Source organism: Castor canadensis, chromosome 1, assembly GCF_047511655.1.
Source record: "Castor canadensis chromosome 1, mCasCan1.hap1v2, whole genome shotgun sequence".
Classification (NCBI taxonomy): domain Eukaryota; kingdom Metazoa; phylum Chordata; class Mammalia; order Rodentia; family Castoridae; genus Castor; species Castor canadensis.
Window position 1 is genome coordinate 150,944,541 of NC_133386.1, and position 16,796 is coordinate 150,961,336.

At 39.8% G+C, this 16,796-nt stretch overlaps 1 protein-coding gene across 1 annotated transcript in view; it reads left to right on the plus strand.

Moving 5' to 3' along the window:
* Positions 1 to 16,796, plus strand: part of Parva (parvin alpha) — a 149,454-nt gene that overhangs the window by 109,010 nt on the left and 23,648 nt on the right. The window contains exons 5-6 of the mRNA XM_020184050.2: positions 10,012 to 10,152; positions 16,272 to 16,387. Coding sequence (XP_020039639.2) covers positions 10,012 to 10,152; positions 16,272 to 16,387 — 257 coding nt within the window. The remainder of the gene's footprint in view (positions 1 to 10,011; positions 10,153 to 16,271; positions 16,388 to 16,796) is intronic.

Sequence of the window (16,796 nt, forward strand, 5' to 3'; positions counted from 1 at the left end):
GGGCTGGGAAAGGGTATGATGAAAGCACACTTTACCTCTATTGCCTTCCTCCTCCATAACGCCAGTGTGCTCATGAGAGAAACACAAGGATAACCCAGCAGTCCTTGAAACTCCACAAAAAGTAAGGAAAGTCTGAAAAGCTATCATAAAGCACAGGAGCCTAAGGAGACATGAGGAATAGATGTGGCATCCTGAACAAGTTTCATGGAACAGCTAAGGACATTGGGGAAAAACTAGCAAGAGCTGAATAAAGCCTGGAGTATCATACATCAGCAGCTGTGACAAATATGCCATCGTAATGGAAGCTGTTAGCAGTGGGGGAGACTGGGCTCAGGGTGTGTAAGGACTGTCCTGACAACTTTTCTGTAAGTCTAAAAACCACTCTAAATGAAAAGTTTATTTAAAATAAATAAACAAGGTAGCCCACCTTATAGAAGACCTTAGACTGTTGTTTAACCTTTAGGTTGTAATGGTTGGCCAGTGTAACTGCTGGTGACTTATGACCAAAGCAATGTATTCCGATGTAGGACTACAGGGCGATCTCCTAGGAGCAGCAAGAGGGTTGCTGAGAGGCAATGAAGAGAACTCCAGCAAAGTGTGTCCCTGTGAGGTAACAATGGTGGTGAACAAGAGAAGTGGCTGTAAGAAGGGAACAGTTTTTAGAGGTCCTAGTTATGTAGGGTGTGATCAGTCAGAGAAAAAACTAGGCTAACTGTCTGGTGGGGGGTCCCCAGGAAGAGCAGCATCTTGAAGAGTTTGGTCACATTGGCTTTGAAGGTCGCTGCCCATTCCCAGAATGAAGAGACAGACGAGAAATCTGAGTTCCAATTTGGGCTCTACCACCAGCCCATATCTGCGGAGCTCAGACTCTGCTTCTATAAAACCACGAAGATGACCTGCAAAGCCTCCAGAGCTAACCTGGCCAAAACGATAACCACTAGCTGTGTGCAGCTGTTAAAAGTAGTTAAAATGAAAATTCCATTTCTTCCATCACACTGGCTACTTTTGAAATTACCAATGACCAAATCTGGCTTGTGACTATCATACTGGACAGCCCCATCATGGCTGAAGCTCTGCAGCATGCCTTCCTGCTGCGCTAGTCACTGATTCTGCTATTGTAGGACATGGCGTGTACTTGCCATTCGAAAACTAGAAGAGGCATGTTCTCATCTGATTCTTCTTTTATCAATAAATGTTTGAGAAGCCTCTAAAATTATAGTAGAGCACCATATGTATAGGGCTAGGGGCATGGCTCAAGTGGTAGAGCACCTGCCTAACCAGTATAAAGCCCTGAGTTCAAACTCCACTGCCACCAGAAAAAAAGAAAATTGTGTGTAAGGGACACATCTCTTCTTTTTCTTTTTTCTTTTTTTTTTTGGTGGTACTGGGGTTTGAACTCAGGGCTTCATGCTTGCTACGCAGGTGCTATACCAATGAAGCCATGCCTGCAAACCCTAAGGGACAGATACACCAAATAATTGTGTATGTATAAGCTGTCTCTAATAACGAGCCAGACACTGTGACACATACCAATAATACCACCTACTCAGCTGGTAAAGAGCAGGAGGATCACAGTTTGAGGCCACCCTTGGCAAAAAGTAGGTAAGACCCCCATCTCAATGAACAACCCAGACATGGTGGCATGTATATGTTATCCCAGCTACTCAGAAGGTATGGGTAGGAGAATCGTGATCCCAGGCAAAAAAGCAAGAAGACCCTATTCAAAAAATAACTGAAGCAAAAACTGGCTGTGGGGGGGTGTGAATTAAGTGTAGAGAGGCTGCCTAGCAAGCATGAGGCCTTGAGTTCAAACCCCAGTACTGACAAAAAAAAAAAAAAGAATATCTCTAACACTAAATTGTCTCTGCGGAATGGCACCAGGGACCTTGGGCTGCAGTTGAGGAGTAGGGGCTTAATTTTCACAGCTTGAACTTTCCCCATGTTTATATATTATCAATCAGAAAGTGTTTGAGTGCATGTATAGATTTCAGAACAAGACTGAATAATCAGTAGATGTGAAATAATATTTAATACATTTCAACAGTCATCTCAAGTAAAACAGGAAGAAAACGACACTACCTAAATATGATAAAGACCATTAAACAAAACCTCACAGCAGAAATATCAAATAGTGGAATATCAAAGACATAGTATTAGGTACAAGTCAGAAAAAGTGACTGTTCCCATTATGACTGTTTTGGAGCTTCTAGTTAATGTAATAAGCTACAAAAATATATTTCTATTTCCAGTATTGTGGACAGACAAATTATCTTGGTACAGCATACTTTAAAAATCTAGATAAGCTTTAAAAACTAATTTTTGTATGGCATAGCTAAACTGGTATAAAAGGGAAGGAAATTCTTCTGATGCAAATACAACAAGAAAGTGTAAATCCAACGGGATATGTGCTAATTCCCACTGGTGTATGGCCTGAGGTTTACTGGATTCCACATACAAAGTCAGGAGACAAGTCTGAGTATAGTCTGAGTGGGAAGGGGACTGGATCAGACAGTGAATAGAGCCAGTCTTTGAAGGGCAACACTTTCAGTGGGTGAACTAGAAAATCTTTCCCACAGAGGGAGGCAATAAAGATAAATGTCTGTCTCAGCCTTGGATGTCAATGAAACATACAAAAAAGAAACTTGCCCTGGTCATTCCTTATCAAAGTCTTATACAGATTTAGGACTGTGATTCACACTATTTATGTGAGTTTAAAAGCCCCAAGCTAGAACTTTAGTTAAAAGTGTTGCAAGGCAGAAGGAAACATATGTCCTTCCTTTAAAGATGAATGAATCTAAACCCAGGCCACAAATAACACCCAGAGATAAAATTCCAAGAAAAATGATCTCAGAATCAAAAATCACCAAAAATGTGAGCAGCATGCCACCATGAGCAAATAAACTATAGATCTACAAATACTATAAATATGAGAAACTATTCAGTTATAGAATATACAGTAAGCATGTTTAACTTGTCAAAATAAATGTTTAAGATGCTGTTGAAAGACTGAGGAAACTATCAAAATCAGAGAAGTAAATGTGAAAAAGAACCAAATAGACTTTCTAGAAATGGAAAAATATGTAATAATAAAATTGAAAACCTCAGTGAATTAGACACAGTTGGAGAAGGAATTAATGAACTGGAAGAAAATACCCTGAATTTAGAATAAAGAGACTACAGGGTGAGAAATAAGAGAATTTAACAAAGCATAGAAGTTATTCTAAGAATATCCAACTTAGGGCTAATTGGAATTCCAGAAGGAGAAAAAAAAGAAAATGGAGTATGGAAAATACTTGAAGACATATGGATGAATTTTCTAGTATTGGTGAAAGGTGTAAATTCTCAGATTTAGGAAGCTCAGTGAATCCCAAATAGGATCAATATTTAGAAATCTATACTTATACACCAAAGAGTGAGACCCAAGAACACTGAAGACCAAGAAATGACTCAAAGTAGAGAGAAAAGGTAGCTATCTTTCCAGAAAAACAAAAGCCAGAGATATTGAAATGGTATTTTCAAAGTACTGAAATATTGTCAGCTTATTAAGTTTATACTTATCAAAAAATATGCATTAATAACTGAGGAGAAAATAAAGTCCTTTTCAACAAACAAAAGATGAGAGGGTTTTGCTACTAACAAAGTCATGAAAGGAATTTCTAAAGATCATACAATAGGAAAAAGGAATACAAACCAAAAAAAAAAAAAAAGAAACTATTTTTATATATGAAATGCAATAAAAAAAAATAGTGAGCAAAGATCATCTTGGGGGTAGATCAAAGCCATATTGATTGAATATAAGACAAAAATATGTTAATTTTTTAAATCAAGGTAGAACCCAAATCCATAGAACAATAGCACATGAGTGAGGAAGTATGACTGGAGTCGACATGAGCTGAGGTGGTCGTATTGTTTAATATGTAGGTAAAGACATACTAAATAATTAAGACTTTAGGTTATATATATATGCATCATCAATTTTCTATGGTAGCCACTAAAATGAGAGATTATATAACCTCCTCACTACTAGTAGGGAAAAGATGGAGTGAGAGGGAGAAAAACCTTAATCTAAAAGAAGGCAAGGGAGGAAACCGGGAAGAACTAGAAAAGGAGAGAAACAGCAAAATAAGTTGACAGAAGTGAACCCAAGTATATTGCAAAACCCAATCAATGTAAACTGACTTTCTCCATTTAAAAGACAAAGATGGGGCTGAGGGAGTGGCTCAAGTGGTAGAGTGCTGCCTAGCAAGCATGAGGCCCCAAGTTCAAACCCCAGTACACCAAAAAAATAAAATAAAATAATAAAAATAAGAGACAAAGATGATCAGACTAAATAGCAAAACAACATTTTCTAAATTCTCAAAACAACATTTTCTAAATTCTCTAGTTTAAAATGAGGACACAGAAAGGTTGAAAGAAAAAGGGTGGAAATAAAGATATATGCCAGACTAATGCTAATTAAAAGAACATTGAGTAACTGTTTTACATCATACAAGATTTGCCATTTAAGGCAAAAAGCATGACTACAGTCACTGTATTGATAAGCAATTAAAATCACTAGAAAAATAGTAAAAATTTTAAACCTATGTGCACTTCTGTATGTTGAATCCATTAGAATTAAAAATAACAGTCATTATTTCAAAAAGAACTTAAGCCCAGCATGGTAGTGTGTGCACCAACATTCAGGAGACTGAGGCAAGAAGATCCAGCGTTCAAGGCCAACCTGGGCTACCTAGTAAGGCCTTGTCTCAAAAAAAAAAAAAAGGAGAAGAACAAAAACTAATTGACAAATCCACTATCAGTGGTAGATTTTCTTCTAAATTTTCCACATCTTTAATCTTCGTAAAACTCAGGACCTTGAGCTTGCTAAGCAGCTCCACTTAAACCATGTCCCTTTTTTTGCTTTAGTTATATTTTGGATAGAGTCTTGCATTTCTTCCCCAGGCCAGCCTGGACTGTGATCTTCCTCCTTATACTTCCAGTATAGCTGGGATTGCAGGCATGTACCACCATACCCACCTTTTTTGTTGAAATAATCTCAAAAACTTTTTGCCCAGGCTGGCCTCCAACCAAGATCCTCCTGATCTCTGCCTCCTGTGTAGCTGGGGTTGCAGGTGTGAGCCACTGAACCCTGTCTTCTTTGATGCCTTAGTTTATTTAAGGTCAGGTAACTCAAGTATTTCAAAATTAATTTTATTATATAAGTCAAACAGTGGCAGACTTTAACACACTTCTGTTAACATTAAGAAAAAACTTCATAAAGATAGAGAAAAATTTGAATAACCAATCTGCATATAGCATACAATACACCCTTACATTCTCTTCAACTGTGTATGGAACTTTTACAAAATTTGACTGTGTCTGTGGAACAAGTCTCAGCAAATTAGTGTACAGGACAAATTTTCTATGATGCAACATTTAAAAAAAATTTAAACAGATGTTTCCCACATATGTGGAAGCTAAAATAGTTTTTAGATAACTCAGGCATCCTCATACTGGAAAAGAGTATTTTACATATTCTCGTCTTTGAAGGGCAGTTATGTTGATACAGCATGATACATGTGCCAACTGTTAGAGCAAAGTGTCTTAGTTAGAACAGCTCAATTCTTCCATTTTTCAGGACAATTGAGTTTATTCTACCCTGAGTTTATTCTTTATCCTTTGGAACTTTTTCAGTACTGTTTCATTGCTTTCTAAAAAAGACTCTCTCCAAGAGCACCTTGGTATGCTAACTTCAAAAGCAATGAAAAGGGGGGTGAGATGATGGGGCAGTGTAACTAATATACAATATAACTCGAATCAGAATCGTCACTATGACTCCCCCTCCCCCGTATATGAATATATCCTCATAAAAAATTATTTTAAAAAAAGCAATGAAAATGTTCGCAGAATAATGCGCCTGAGAAAATTCTCTAAACCATATCCTATTTCAAAATCATACCTAATACTTTTTTTTTAAGTTAAACTAATTATTAACAATTTACAGAACCATGGAAGCATGCTGGAAACAGTTACGTAGAAGAATAAAACTTCAGCAATAGAAAATTTCAAAGAGCTAGCTAAAATTAGCCCAACAAAGAACAAGAGAGGAACTGTAGAAATATTTGAGTGAGTGTCTTAAATTTTCAGGTTTAAGGTTAAATACTTAAAAAAAATTAAGGAGTAGGAATAGCAAAAGAAGCTCTCAACTAAATCTTTTATTTAAAAACATCACATTTGAAGGCTGGGGGCACTGGAGCAGGTAGTTAAGTGCCTGCCTGGTAAGTGCAAAGCTCTGAGTTCAAACCCCAGTGTCACTAAAAACAAAACCATCACACACAAAAAAAAATCACATTTGAAATAAGTGATATAAGCCTGAAAAACAGAGATAACAGGGTTTCATCTTATTTGCATTTCCAGAGAACGCTGAAGAGTCAAGTAATAAAAAGAACTAATGAGGGGATTTTGGAAAGATGATTTTATCCAAGAAGAAAATCTGTTTTTGATTTTATCAGCAATAATCAGTTAGTAGTATGCGTAGGACGTTTATTGAAACTTTGTTGTAAACAGAGGAAAAATGGATTATAACCCAGCTATATGTCTACAGAATGGCCGGATATGTAATAAGCCCTATAAAATATTATGAAGTTTTTTTATGAATGAGTTGGATCCATAATGTTGGCCTAGAAAAATACTCATGACCTATGTTTGTGTGGAAAAAAGCCAGTGGCATACACACACTCTAATCTCATTTTTATTAAAAAGGAGAGAGCAAGAATTTGTTCTCTGTGTGTATATTAATAAGGATTACTTTGAGGTATACTCTGTATGAAAATCCACTTAATACCAATGTCTAAAATAATACATCCAACAACAAAAACTAAAAGCAAGATGATAGATCCAAAACATAACGACTAAAGTAGAAAAAAGTGAAGCAGAATTTTGTAATTACAGAATTACAAAAAATCTTTGTAATGCAAAAGAAATAAAAGCAAAGCCATAAAAACCTTTCTCCTAAATAAGCAATGCCAGATGCTAAAAGCCAGCGGAAATATATTTTAATTTTAGAAAGAATGCATTACAATTTTAGTATCATCAGCTTGTTAAAAATATAGGTGGAAACAGGAGAATAGTGAGTGCTCCTGTAGGAAAAGTGTAAAAGCTAATCAAGGCAGACATTTCTCTACACTTATAACACTTCTGATACCAAATATGTGGGTTTTCCACACCAAACAATTCTCTACTTTTCTGCAGACATCAACTAAGCATCCTACAATTCAATTTTGACACTATCATAAATTAGTGTTGCCCCCACAGGTCAAGGGCTCAGTCCCTCAAGACTGTCCCAATTGGAGTAGGCAGTCACAAGTATGAGATCCCTGTACTTCTGACCAATTGTCTATAGATTAGGGCTTCTGTAATTCTGATTCAGTAATTTGCTAGAGTGGCTCACAGAACTGAGGAAGGCCCTTGAGTTCACCAGTTTATTATAATAAAGAATGCAATTGAGATACAGCTAAATGGAAGAGCAGCATAAGGCAAGGAATGGGGGTGGGGCTCCAAGCCTCCAGGCCCTCCAGCACCTTGGTGTGTTCACCAACACAGAAGTTCTTAGAACCCCTTTTGTTACAGTTTTAATAGAGACTCACTTACCTAAGTGTGACTGATTGACTCTTTGGCCACTAGTGATTAACTCAATCTCCAGCCCCTTCCATTCCCCCACCCCCATCAAGGTTTGGGGTTGAAAGTACAGGTGCATTAATCACATGGTTGGTTCCCTTGGCAGCCCTCATCAATCCAGAACTCTTTCAGGAACCCGAGATCAGAAGCCCAAATATTAGATGTTCTTATCACCCTTTCGTGTAGGAAGTTACAAGAGTTTTAGAAGCTCTGTGCCAGGAAGGGGGCTGGGTATATCAAATAATATTTCTTATTTATCAATTAAAAAAAAGACAAGAATAAAATGGTTAACAGTGCAAGAAAAAGTTGTTGACCTAGAAAACAGACTCTGAAAGCTAAGCTATTCACTGAGGTCCAATGACAGCAGATTATAAAGATGAAAATTCATAGACAGTGATGTAATACAGCAAGGCCAGCAAATAAGTGTCTCTCGTGCCACTCCTCTCCTTCCTCCCTACCCAGCCCATTCCCAAGACAGCTATCAATAATCCATCCTAGCAGTCTTTCCTCCTGGCCGAGATAAGACTTCAGAAGTTTCTCAGTGTAGCATTTTGGGCAGCCTCTACTCAATGTTTGTAGTTGCAGCTCACAATGAAAACAGCTTGCTTCTATAGAGACAATTACATCATCCAAAAGTAATGGGGGAGGGGGAAGAAAACAACTTACGATTTCTTCAGTAGGAGAGGATCCAAGATAAGAATTCAGTCTAACAATGGAAAGGGCACACAGGTTCTGTCCAGGGTTTACCATGCAAGAGGAAAACATTTAGATCTATGCTTGTTAAATCCCTGAACTCCAGAAGTGAAGATGGATGGCTTGATAAACTAAAGAGAGAGAAAGATGTATTTCAGAGCATCACAGATGAGACTTGTCTGAGATTATCCTACCAAGGATTCATAAATCCACAGAACCTGCAGAAATTCTCCAGTGGGTAACCTTGTCTTCAAAGAATTACCCAAGGGGCATTTGACTTGTGTAAGCTACAGTTACCTAAAATAAATAATGTGAGCACTAGGGGAGACACTGATGTAAAGTTTGTGTGGCTTGAGAATGAAGAGAAGAAATTTTAGACACATTTCAGAGTATCAGTTCTATCAGTCCTGCATGAGTTTTGGGGTGGATCAGGTGACACCAGAAGCATATTTCCCGCTGAGGAGTCCACAGTTGTTTTGTTCTTTGTAATAGAGTAAAATACAAATTTAGATTCATGAAATGATCAGACTGTGTTTTATGGCACTGCATAGGAGAACCATTAATGTTTTAAAGCACATAGGAGTACCACTCAGAAGAAGAAAAATCTCTTCCACTGAGCTATTCCCAATACTTGCTTCTTGCTTAGGATTTTTATTTTATACCTCTGAAGGTGTTCTCGCAAGCTTATTGAGACATAGAAGTGCTCAACCTGTGAGGAGCTATGGCCAAGTTCATGCTGGTAGAGGCAGTAATAACTCTTATATCTTCCACCTGCTGGCTCCCACTGTAGGATGCCATCGATTTTAAGATACCACCTGTTTTTAGGGATGTTAAAATGTGAAAAATATGTGCCTTAGAACTGATGAAATATGCTGTATTAAATAAGTTGCCTTCAAGGTGAGTTTAAAAGGAAAGCAGTGCTTACATTAGATAAACATGGTTTGGGCATGACATGCAGAAATGGACAGAGTGCCTTAAAAAATGCCTGATTGACTCTTCTAGGGAGACACTGAGAAGGCTGTCCAGATGGGACACAGAAGTGTCCTTGGAGAAGGCAGGATGAAAAAGAGGAAAAACCCAGAATGAAGGGAAAGCACCCAAATATGACAGGTTAAATGCCACACTTCTGTAGTCCCATCTGTTTACAACACCATCAGAAGCTTTTTCAGTACAGGTGCTGCCAGTAGACAAGAAGTATCCCTCCCCTAGCAGGTGCTCAACAGTCAGCTCTGTATCCTAGGGCTCCACATCTGCAGATTCATCGTACTATAGATCAAGATTCAGAAAAACATTGTCAGTACTAAATGTGCGGATTTTTTTTTCCTTGTCATTATTCCCTAAACAATGTAGTAGAACAACATAAAACAGCATTTACATTGTGTTAGGTATTATAAGTAATGTAGAGGTGATTAATGTGTACAGGAAGATGTGCAAAGATTACATGCAAATACTACCATTTTATAGAGGAAACCAACATCCATAGATTTTGGTATCTGTAGGGGGATCCTGGAACCAGTCCTCCACAGATACTGAGGGACAACTGTATATATTTGATGATTGAGTGAGTGACTGTATCATGAGCCAATGAAGGAGTAAATACATGAGTTAAGGTTGTCTATGGCCTAAGATAACAGCTGCTCTCTTTCCCCCTTGTCACCCTAGAGAAACTTGAGAGCGAGAAGCTAAATGTTGCTGAGGTCACCCAATCAGAGATTGCTCAGAAGCAAAAACTGCAGACTGTCCTGGAGAAGATCAACGAAACTCTGAAACTTCCTCCCAGGAGCATCAAGTGGAATGTGGACTGTGAGTTATACAAAAGAATATGGCGCTGTTAAATGACACTGTGGTTCCTACCATGTTGCTTCCTCAAGAAGCCATCCCAGAGCCAGCAGGCCCTGGGTACAAACCCATTTATCTTTGAGTGAGATGCACCCTTCCTTAGAAAGAGAACTTGTCATATATACCCTTGAGGGTAAAACTCAGCATCAAAACCCAGTGTCCCTTTTGTGTAGAAGGTTTTCTATAGAAACCTTGCATGACGTCAAGAGGGAAAGGAAACTCATCCTCACAGAGCCACTGTGAGACCAGCACAGCCCTGTAGAAAGCTGCTGTCTCTAGTGTGTGTGTGTTGGTGGTGGGGAAGGAGGGTGGGCTTTGGGAAGCCAAGGTCCACATGGTAGGAAGTAGGGAGCAAGAATGCTGCTCTGTGTGTCCAAAGCCCACACCCTGTCTCTTCCCCTTTATTTTCCAGAAGGACCAAAGATAAGACTGAGATCATGAACACTAGAAAGGATTTTTAAGTTCAGCTTTTCACAGCTGGCATAGCTCAAGGATCTCAGGAAGCACAAACCATTCATTCTTTTGCTGCCTCAGGAGCCTGCCTGATGTGTAATAGAGACTTAATGAGTTCATATCAGAATCAGCATTAATTCAGTGAGTCAGGTGTATGTAGGCATGACAACATACTCCCTGTTAGGGAGTCCAAAGTTATTTTGCTCTTTGTAAGAAATAAAAATACAAGTTTTACAAAAAAAATTTATACAAATTAAATTAGACTGTTTTACTTTTAAGTATTAGAGACTAGGTATTATACTTCATTGCATCTAACTTACATAAATTAGATTGGAGGCATGCCTCAAGTGGTAGAGCACCTGCTTAGCAAGCATGAAGCCTTGCTTCAAACCCCAGTACCACTAATGGGAAAAAAGCCTCACATAAATTAGAATGAATGCTCCCCCCCCCTAAAAAAAAAAAGAAGAAGAAGAAATAAATGTGTTCAAACTTGAGAAAGAAGGGAATCTTGGCCTCTCAAGTAGCTGCCAGTGGCAATCTCTTCTTCATGGTTCTAACATCTTACACGGGCTTGGACGCCAAGTATCTCCTTCAGCATAATTATACCTTTGCTGTCACAGCGCTGGGAACAGAGCATTCTCTGCTAAGCTGAGGGAGACACCTGAGGGAGGAGGAGGGGAGGCCGGGGCTCTGAACCCCAGAAGCTATCCTCAGAGCGGCTGTATTTCCCTGTGTCCCAGGAATGCAAGTGGGGTTCAGTGGGGAGATGGAAGGGGAGTTGGTCAGCATTTGATGAACTTGAAGGAAGACCCCTGCTTAGTTTTGTTGTTGTTTTTAATCCTATTTCCCACTCCCTTGGGTACAGACCTTCCCTGTCCCCTTGCAACCAAAAAGATACCTTTTCAATTTATGGCCCCCAATTTGGGAAAGGCTGAGATAGAAGAGCAGAATTTTTTAAAACCACATCAAGGCCATGGTCTCTGGTGGTTCTGAGTGATTTGGGTCATACTTGTTTTAACTTCTTATGGGGAAGAGTATTTTCATGTTTTTACCCATTACTGGTCACATCAATGCATATTCTTACTTGGTTAAGGCTATGCGCCATTGTGCTTTGTTATTTTCTCTTCATATTTAATCATATGTGTTTTCTGTGTGTTCTTGTGGCCCTTGTAAGTTACTGGTTTTGATAGCTACTTCTGTTTCATGGGGTGACTATCCCGTATGGAGCCCACCCATTGCTAATGTCAGATAGCACCCAGTTAGTTGAATGACATGGCTTATGGCTCTGTTTACTCCTGCTGAATTATTCCCCCTACATAGTACTGAGGTGAATTACTGGGTCAGAGGAGATAATTATCTCCTGAGATGTACCCTGCAATGCCTCCAGAAGAGCTGGGCTTATTTATAATAGGCAGTGGTTTGTTCCACCAGGAACGTGGCAGGCACAGCTCTGAGGAAAGAGTTCCATCCCTCCTTTCTCACTTATCAGCCCTGGCTATATATCTGGGGACACTGTGTCATCTTTCTGCTCAGGACAAGGATTGCAGGGACAGGCTGCTGAATTACCAAGGTTCTTAATCTAGGGCTTTAGGGCATTTTTTTTTTTCTGTTCACAGCAGTAATTTTTATTATAGAAAATTTAGAAAATGCAGATAAATTAAAAGACATTTAATTATTAGCACCCAGCTTATATTCTAATACTTATATCTGCTTCATTCTCCTCTAAACACTTTACATGTTTTAATCACTTAACTATCTGAGGTAAAAAATTTCATTATCCCATTTTACAGATGGGAAAATCAAGACGAAGAGAGGTTAAGACACTGTGAATATCCTAAGGGCTGGGATTCTGCTGTATCCCTGGAACCAGAAAGAGTGACTGGCACATACTAAGAAAAATAACATTTGCTCAAGGAGCATCACTGTCCAAGTCATACAGGTGATAAAAAAACACAGCCAGGAATCAACTCACATGTCCAATGCAGAGCCTGTGTACTCTCCACACACACCTTCTATCAGCTGCCCACCCAGGGACAGGCTTTGTAAACAGTTTGTTCCTTCAAGTAGTATGTCTGTGTGTATGATGAATAATATACGTATGTATTATGTATGTGAGCATATATACCTAGTACTCCTCCCTTAAAGGGGGTTGTGTTGCAGGACCCCCAGTGAGCCCCTGGAACCATCCATGCCTTATATATATATATTATCTTTTCCTATACCTTCACAAACTTAATACCTTTCCTGTCTTAACTAAGCACTTATCATACACTGTATAACAATTCAGCAGTTTGAGATACAACCGCAAAACTAGCGCAGATTTCTTTATCGTTTTTCACAGTTTCATGGATAGACCATTCATTCTCACCATAGATCGCAGCAAGCTCATTAGACAGTTTCTTTTTTTTGTCTGAGTTGAGAACTTTTACCTTTTCATTTAAAGGAAGCGCTTTGCACCTTCTCTTCAGTGTGTCTGAACCGCCAGCGTTGCTGTTCTTAGACACTGACACAGCCGCTCTCATCATTGGGATGGCTGTCAAGGGACTAACAGGCAAACAGCATAGACAGGGTGGACACTCTGGGAAGAGGGATGACTCACATCTGGAGCAGGATGGAGTGACACAGCACAAGATTTTTGTTAAACAACTCAGAATGGTACACAATGTAAAATTAACAAATCGTTTATTTCTCTCATTTTCTATTAATATTTTTTGGACAGCCATTGACTATGGGTAATTGAAACCACAGAAAGCAAAACCACAAATGAGGGAAAAGTGTGTGTGTGTGTGTGTTTTTACAAAAATTTGATCAGCCTATATGCATTGTTTGGAAGATATATATCTTTATAAATTATTACATATTCTATATGTCTCTTTAATATTATGTAATATGACTATATGGATGGATCATAATTTAATGATAAGATTTTCCGATTTTTCATGTTTTCTTACTAATATCAATACAGCCTGATGAGCTCCCTGCACTCAGAACTATAGCTTTTCTCTTAGGATGAATACTTAGGGGTGGTACTTTAGGGTCACAGCATATGTACATTTTTAAGGTAATAATACATATTATCAAATTGTCTCCAGAAAAATGACACCAATTTGCATTTCTACCTTAGGACATATTGGGAGGACTGTTTCTAACTCAGCAGCTCCTTTTAAAGCTCTCTTCCAGCCATAGAATGATATTCTTGGCACAGTGGTTCCCAGTTTACATAGTGAAACCATGGCCCCTGCTCTTATTCTGCACATTTCTATCCTGACCCAAGTGAGGCACAAGACAACCTTACAATGCAGGGGACCATGAGGAAAAAACTCCCAGGAGATGCAGAGGCAGTAACAACGAGGATGCCCAAACACACAACAGTTGTTACAATTATTTTTAATTGAAAAGATGACATATCGTTCCACTCCACATAACTATTTCCATTTTTATGTTCCTTTCCAAGTGTGAGCCATCGTGCATTTGTGTGTGCGTGCATGTATATTTATATTTGTGAATAATAAATTCATACATTTATGAATGCATATGTTCATAAATTTATATTCTTACCTGTTCCTATTGAATTTACATTTAACATTACATTTTTAATATTTATAGCTACATCGTCTTACCCATGATTTTCAGTGCATAGAAACTATGCCATTATGTGACTATCCCATAACTTCAGAAAGGACCTCTGCCATTATGTGCTCCATCATAACTTTGGGAAGTAGTGATCATCAAACCACGCTTGGTCCAGCCTTGGAATTGCAAGGAGAAACTCAGGTGTCACAGGAGAGGACCAGCAGCTATGGGTGGGCTACAGTTAGGACAAGGACACTCGTGGTCACGTTCTTTTTCTCATGAGTTCTGCCTATCAGCTTTTAGAACACAGGGTTTCTCTGCTTAATAAAAAAGAGAAAATTTTGGAGAGCACTGGTGTAAGCTTATGCTATAGTACATAAGGTTTCCTGGGGCTGTGTTTCTGATGGTGATGGTGATAGAGAGTAGTAACATCTCCGCCTGCCCACACTCTGTGTGTGTGTGTGTGTGTGTGTGTGTGTGTGTCTTTTGAAAACTATGAATCATTTCCTTTTCTGGTGATTTCTCAAAGCTTCTGCTAAAGCAGAGTCATCAATCCAGAGAAGACAGAATGATACCTAATAATGGGTCCAGTGCCCACTCAGGACACAAAGGGCCTTCTGATTTCTTCCCTTAAATGTCCCCTGCAGTGAAGAGCCATGACGCTGGTAGGGCTGTGACAGCAGGTAAAGTACCTGGCAAATCTTCCCTTTTATGAGAAAGGAAGGGGGAGAAGCTGACATGTTTTCATTGCCTAAGTGCCAGGTACTTTCACATAAGTTATAATAATAACTTATTCCTGGGCGCCTACAATGTTCCAAGAGCTCTACCTTCATTATCTTCCATCCAACCTGTGCGTGTACGTAGGTACTGTCACGTACATTTGTAAAGATGAGCAAATTAAGTCTCAGAGGCCTGGAGTGGGCTTCCCTAACAATGTCATGGAGCCAGTAAGTAAGGTAGTATTATGAAGTCAGAATACAAGCTCCAGTCGCCCCCACTCTGGGTGAGCCTTGTTAGTCTTTTCTCCATCATCTTCTGAGAAAACTACAACTTTCTGGTGTAACTGCCTTAACATTCAGCAAGTGACTCAGCAGCTATGGCAGCCATTTGGGTCATGACCATCCCCTCCAAACTGTTCCCTAGGGCCATGGCCTACACTGACCATATGAGGGAGACCATATGAGGCCTACACTGACCATATGAGGAGCACCAAAGCCCACTGGATGGCTCTTGGCCTTCCCTTCAGGGAGCTGAGCCCTGAACAGAGGAGGGACCCAGGGTATCTAACTCAGTATCCATTTGTTAAGGATCCACTTGGTGTCCAGTGTTGGGCAGGGTTAGTGATGATGACCCACAGTTCACAGTCTGGTGGGAAGGGGGAGGCTGCAAGGCAAACGTGCCCATGGTTATCTGAATGGAGTGAACAGGACATGGGACTGGGAAGAGCCCATCAGAGCTGAGGACTCTGCAGTTGACCAGGTCTTGATGAGAACCTGAGGTTAGGGTACAGGTGGCCACATTAGAAATCCAGCAACAATAGGATCCAAGAAAGCACTCCAGGGGACCTGGCCAAGAATTTAGGGGGCCCAGGGTGAGATGTGTGGTGACCGAGATTGTCCCCTGACCTTTAGAGCAGGACAAGGGGGCATTAGGTGGGGGGGGGGGGCTGCTGTATATTGAATGTTTACTTATATTACCTAGAACCTGAGTGGAGATGCTCTAATTTTTTCATTTGCATTACTAAGGTTAGATTGAGAACTCTGAACATGCCTTACCACCCTGCCCCCAGCCCTTTTTTCTTTAGTTGTTTTTCAGGTGGGGGTCTCATGTTTTTGCCCAAGGCCAGCCTTGGACCTCCATCCTCACACTTATGCCTCCTACATAGTTGGGATGACAGGCACGCACCACCATACTTGGCTTATTTGTTGAGATTGCGGGGGGAGGGAACTCTGGCTTTGAACCACAGTCCTTTGGATCTTTGCCTCCCAAGTAGCTGAGATTATAGGCATGAGCCACCACAATTGGCTATCTAATTTTTAAATCTTCTTCCATTTCAGCTGTTCACGCCAAGAGCCTGGTGGCCATCTTGCACCTGTTGGTTGCTCTGTCTCAGTATTTCCGTGCACCAATCCGACTCCCAGACCATGTTTCCATCCAAGTGGTTGTGGTCCAGGTAAGACAAACACCACAACAAACATAGACCTTTGAAGAGCTGTGGAAGCCAAGGTCCTTTGACAGTTAAGACATGCTGGGTAGACTGTTAGAAGGACAGCCAGAGGAATACTGAGTATCCTTGAGTGGGTCATACAGTGGGAGGCATGTGAGAGAGACCCCTGATGCACATTGTCTTGTGCTTGTAAGTATACAAAGGATGGGAGAGTGTGTGTTTGTGTACAGAAGAGCAAGCCTACCTTATTCACATGTTTGTTACCTGTGATTTGACCAAGTGTGGTAAAAAACAATTAAAAATCAAAAGAATATCAAAAACTAAAATTTTAAATTGCCATGCATGTTACACAGCTCAGCTGGTACACCGAAGCTCTCGGTCAGTCCTGCGTTATCATCAATTGTGTTTGAATTGT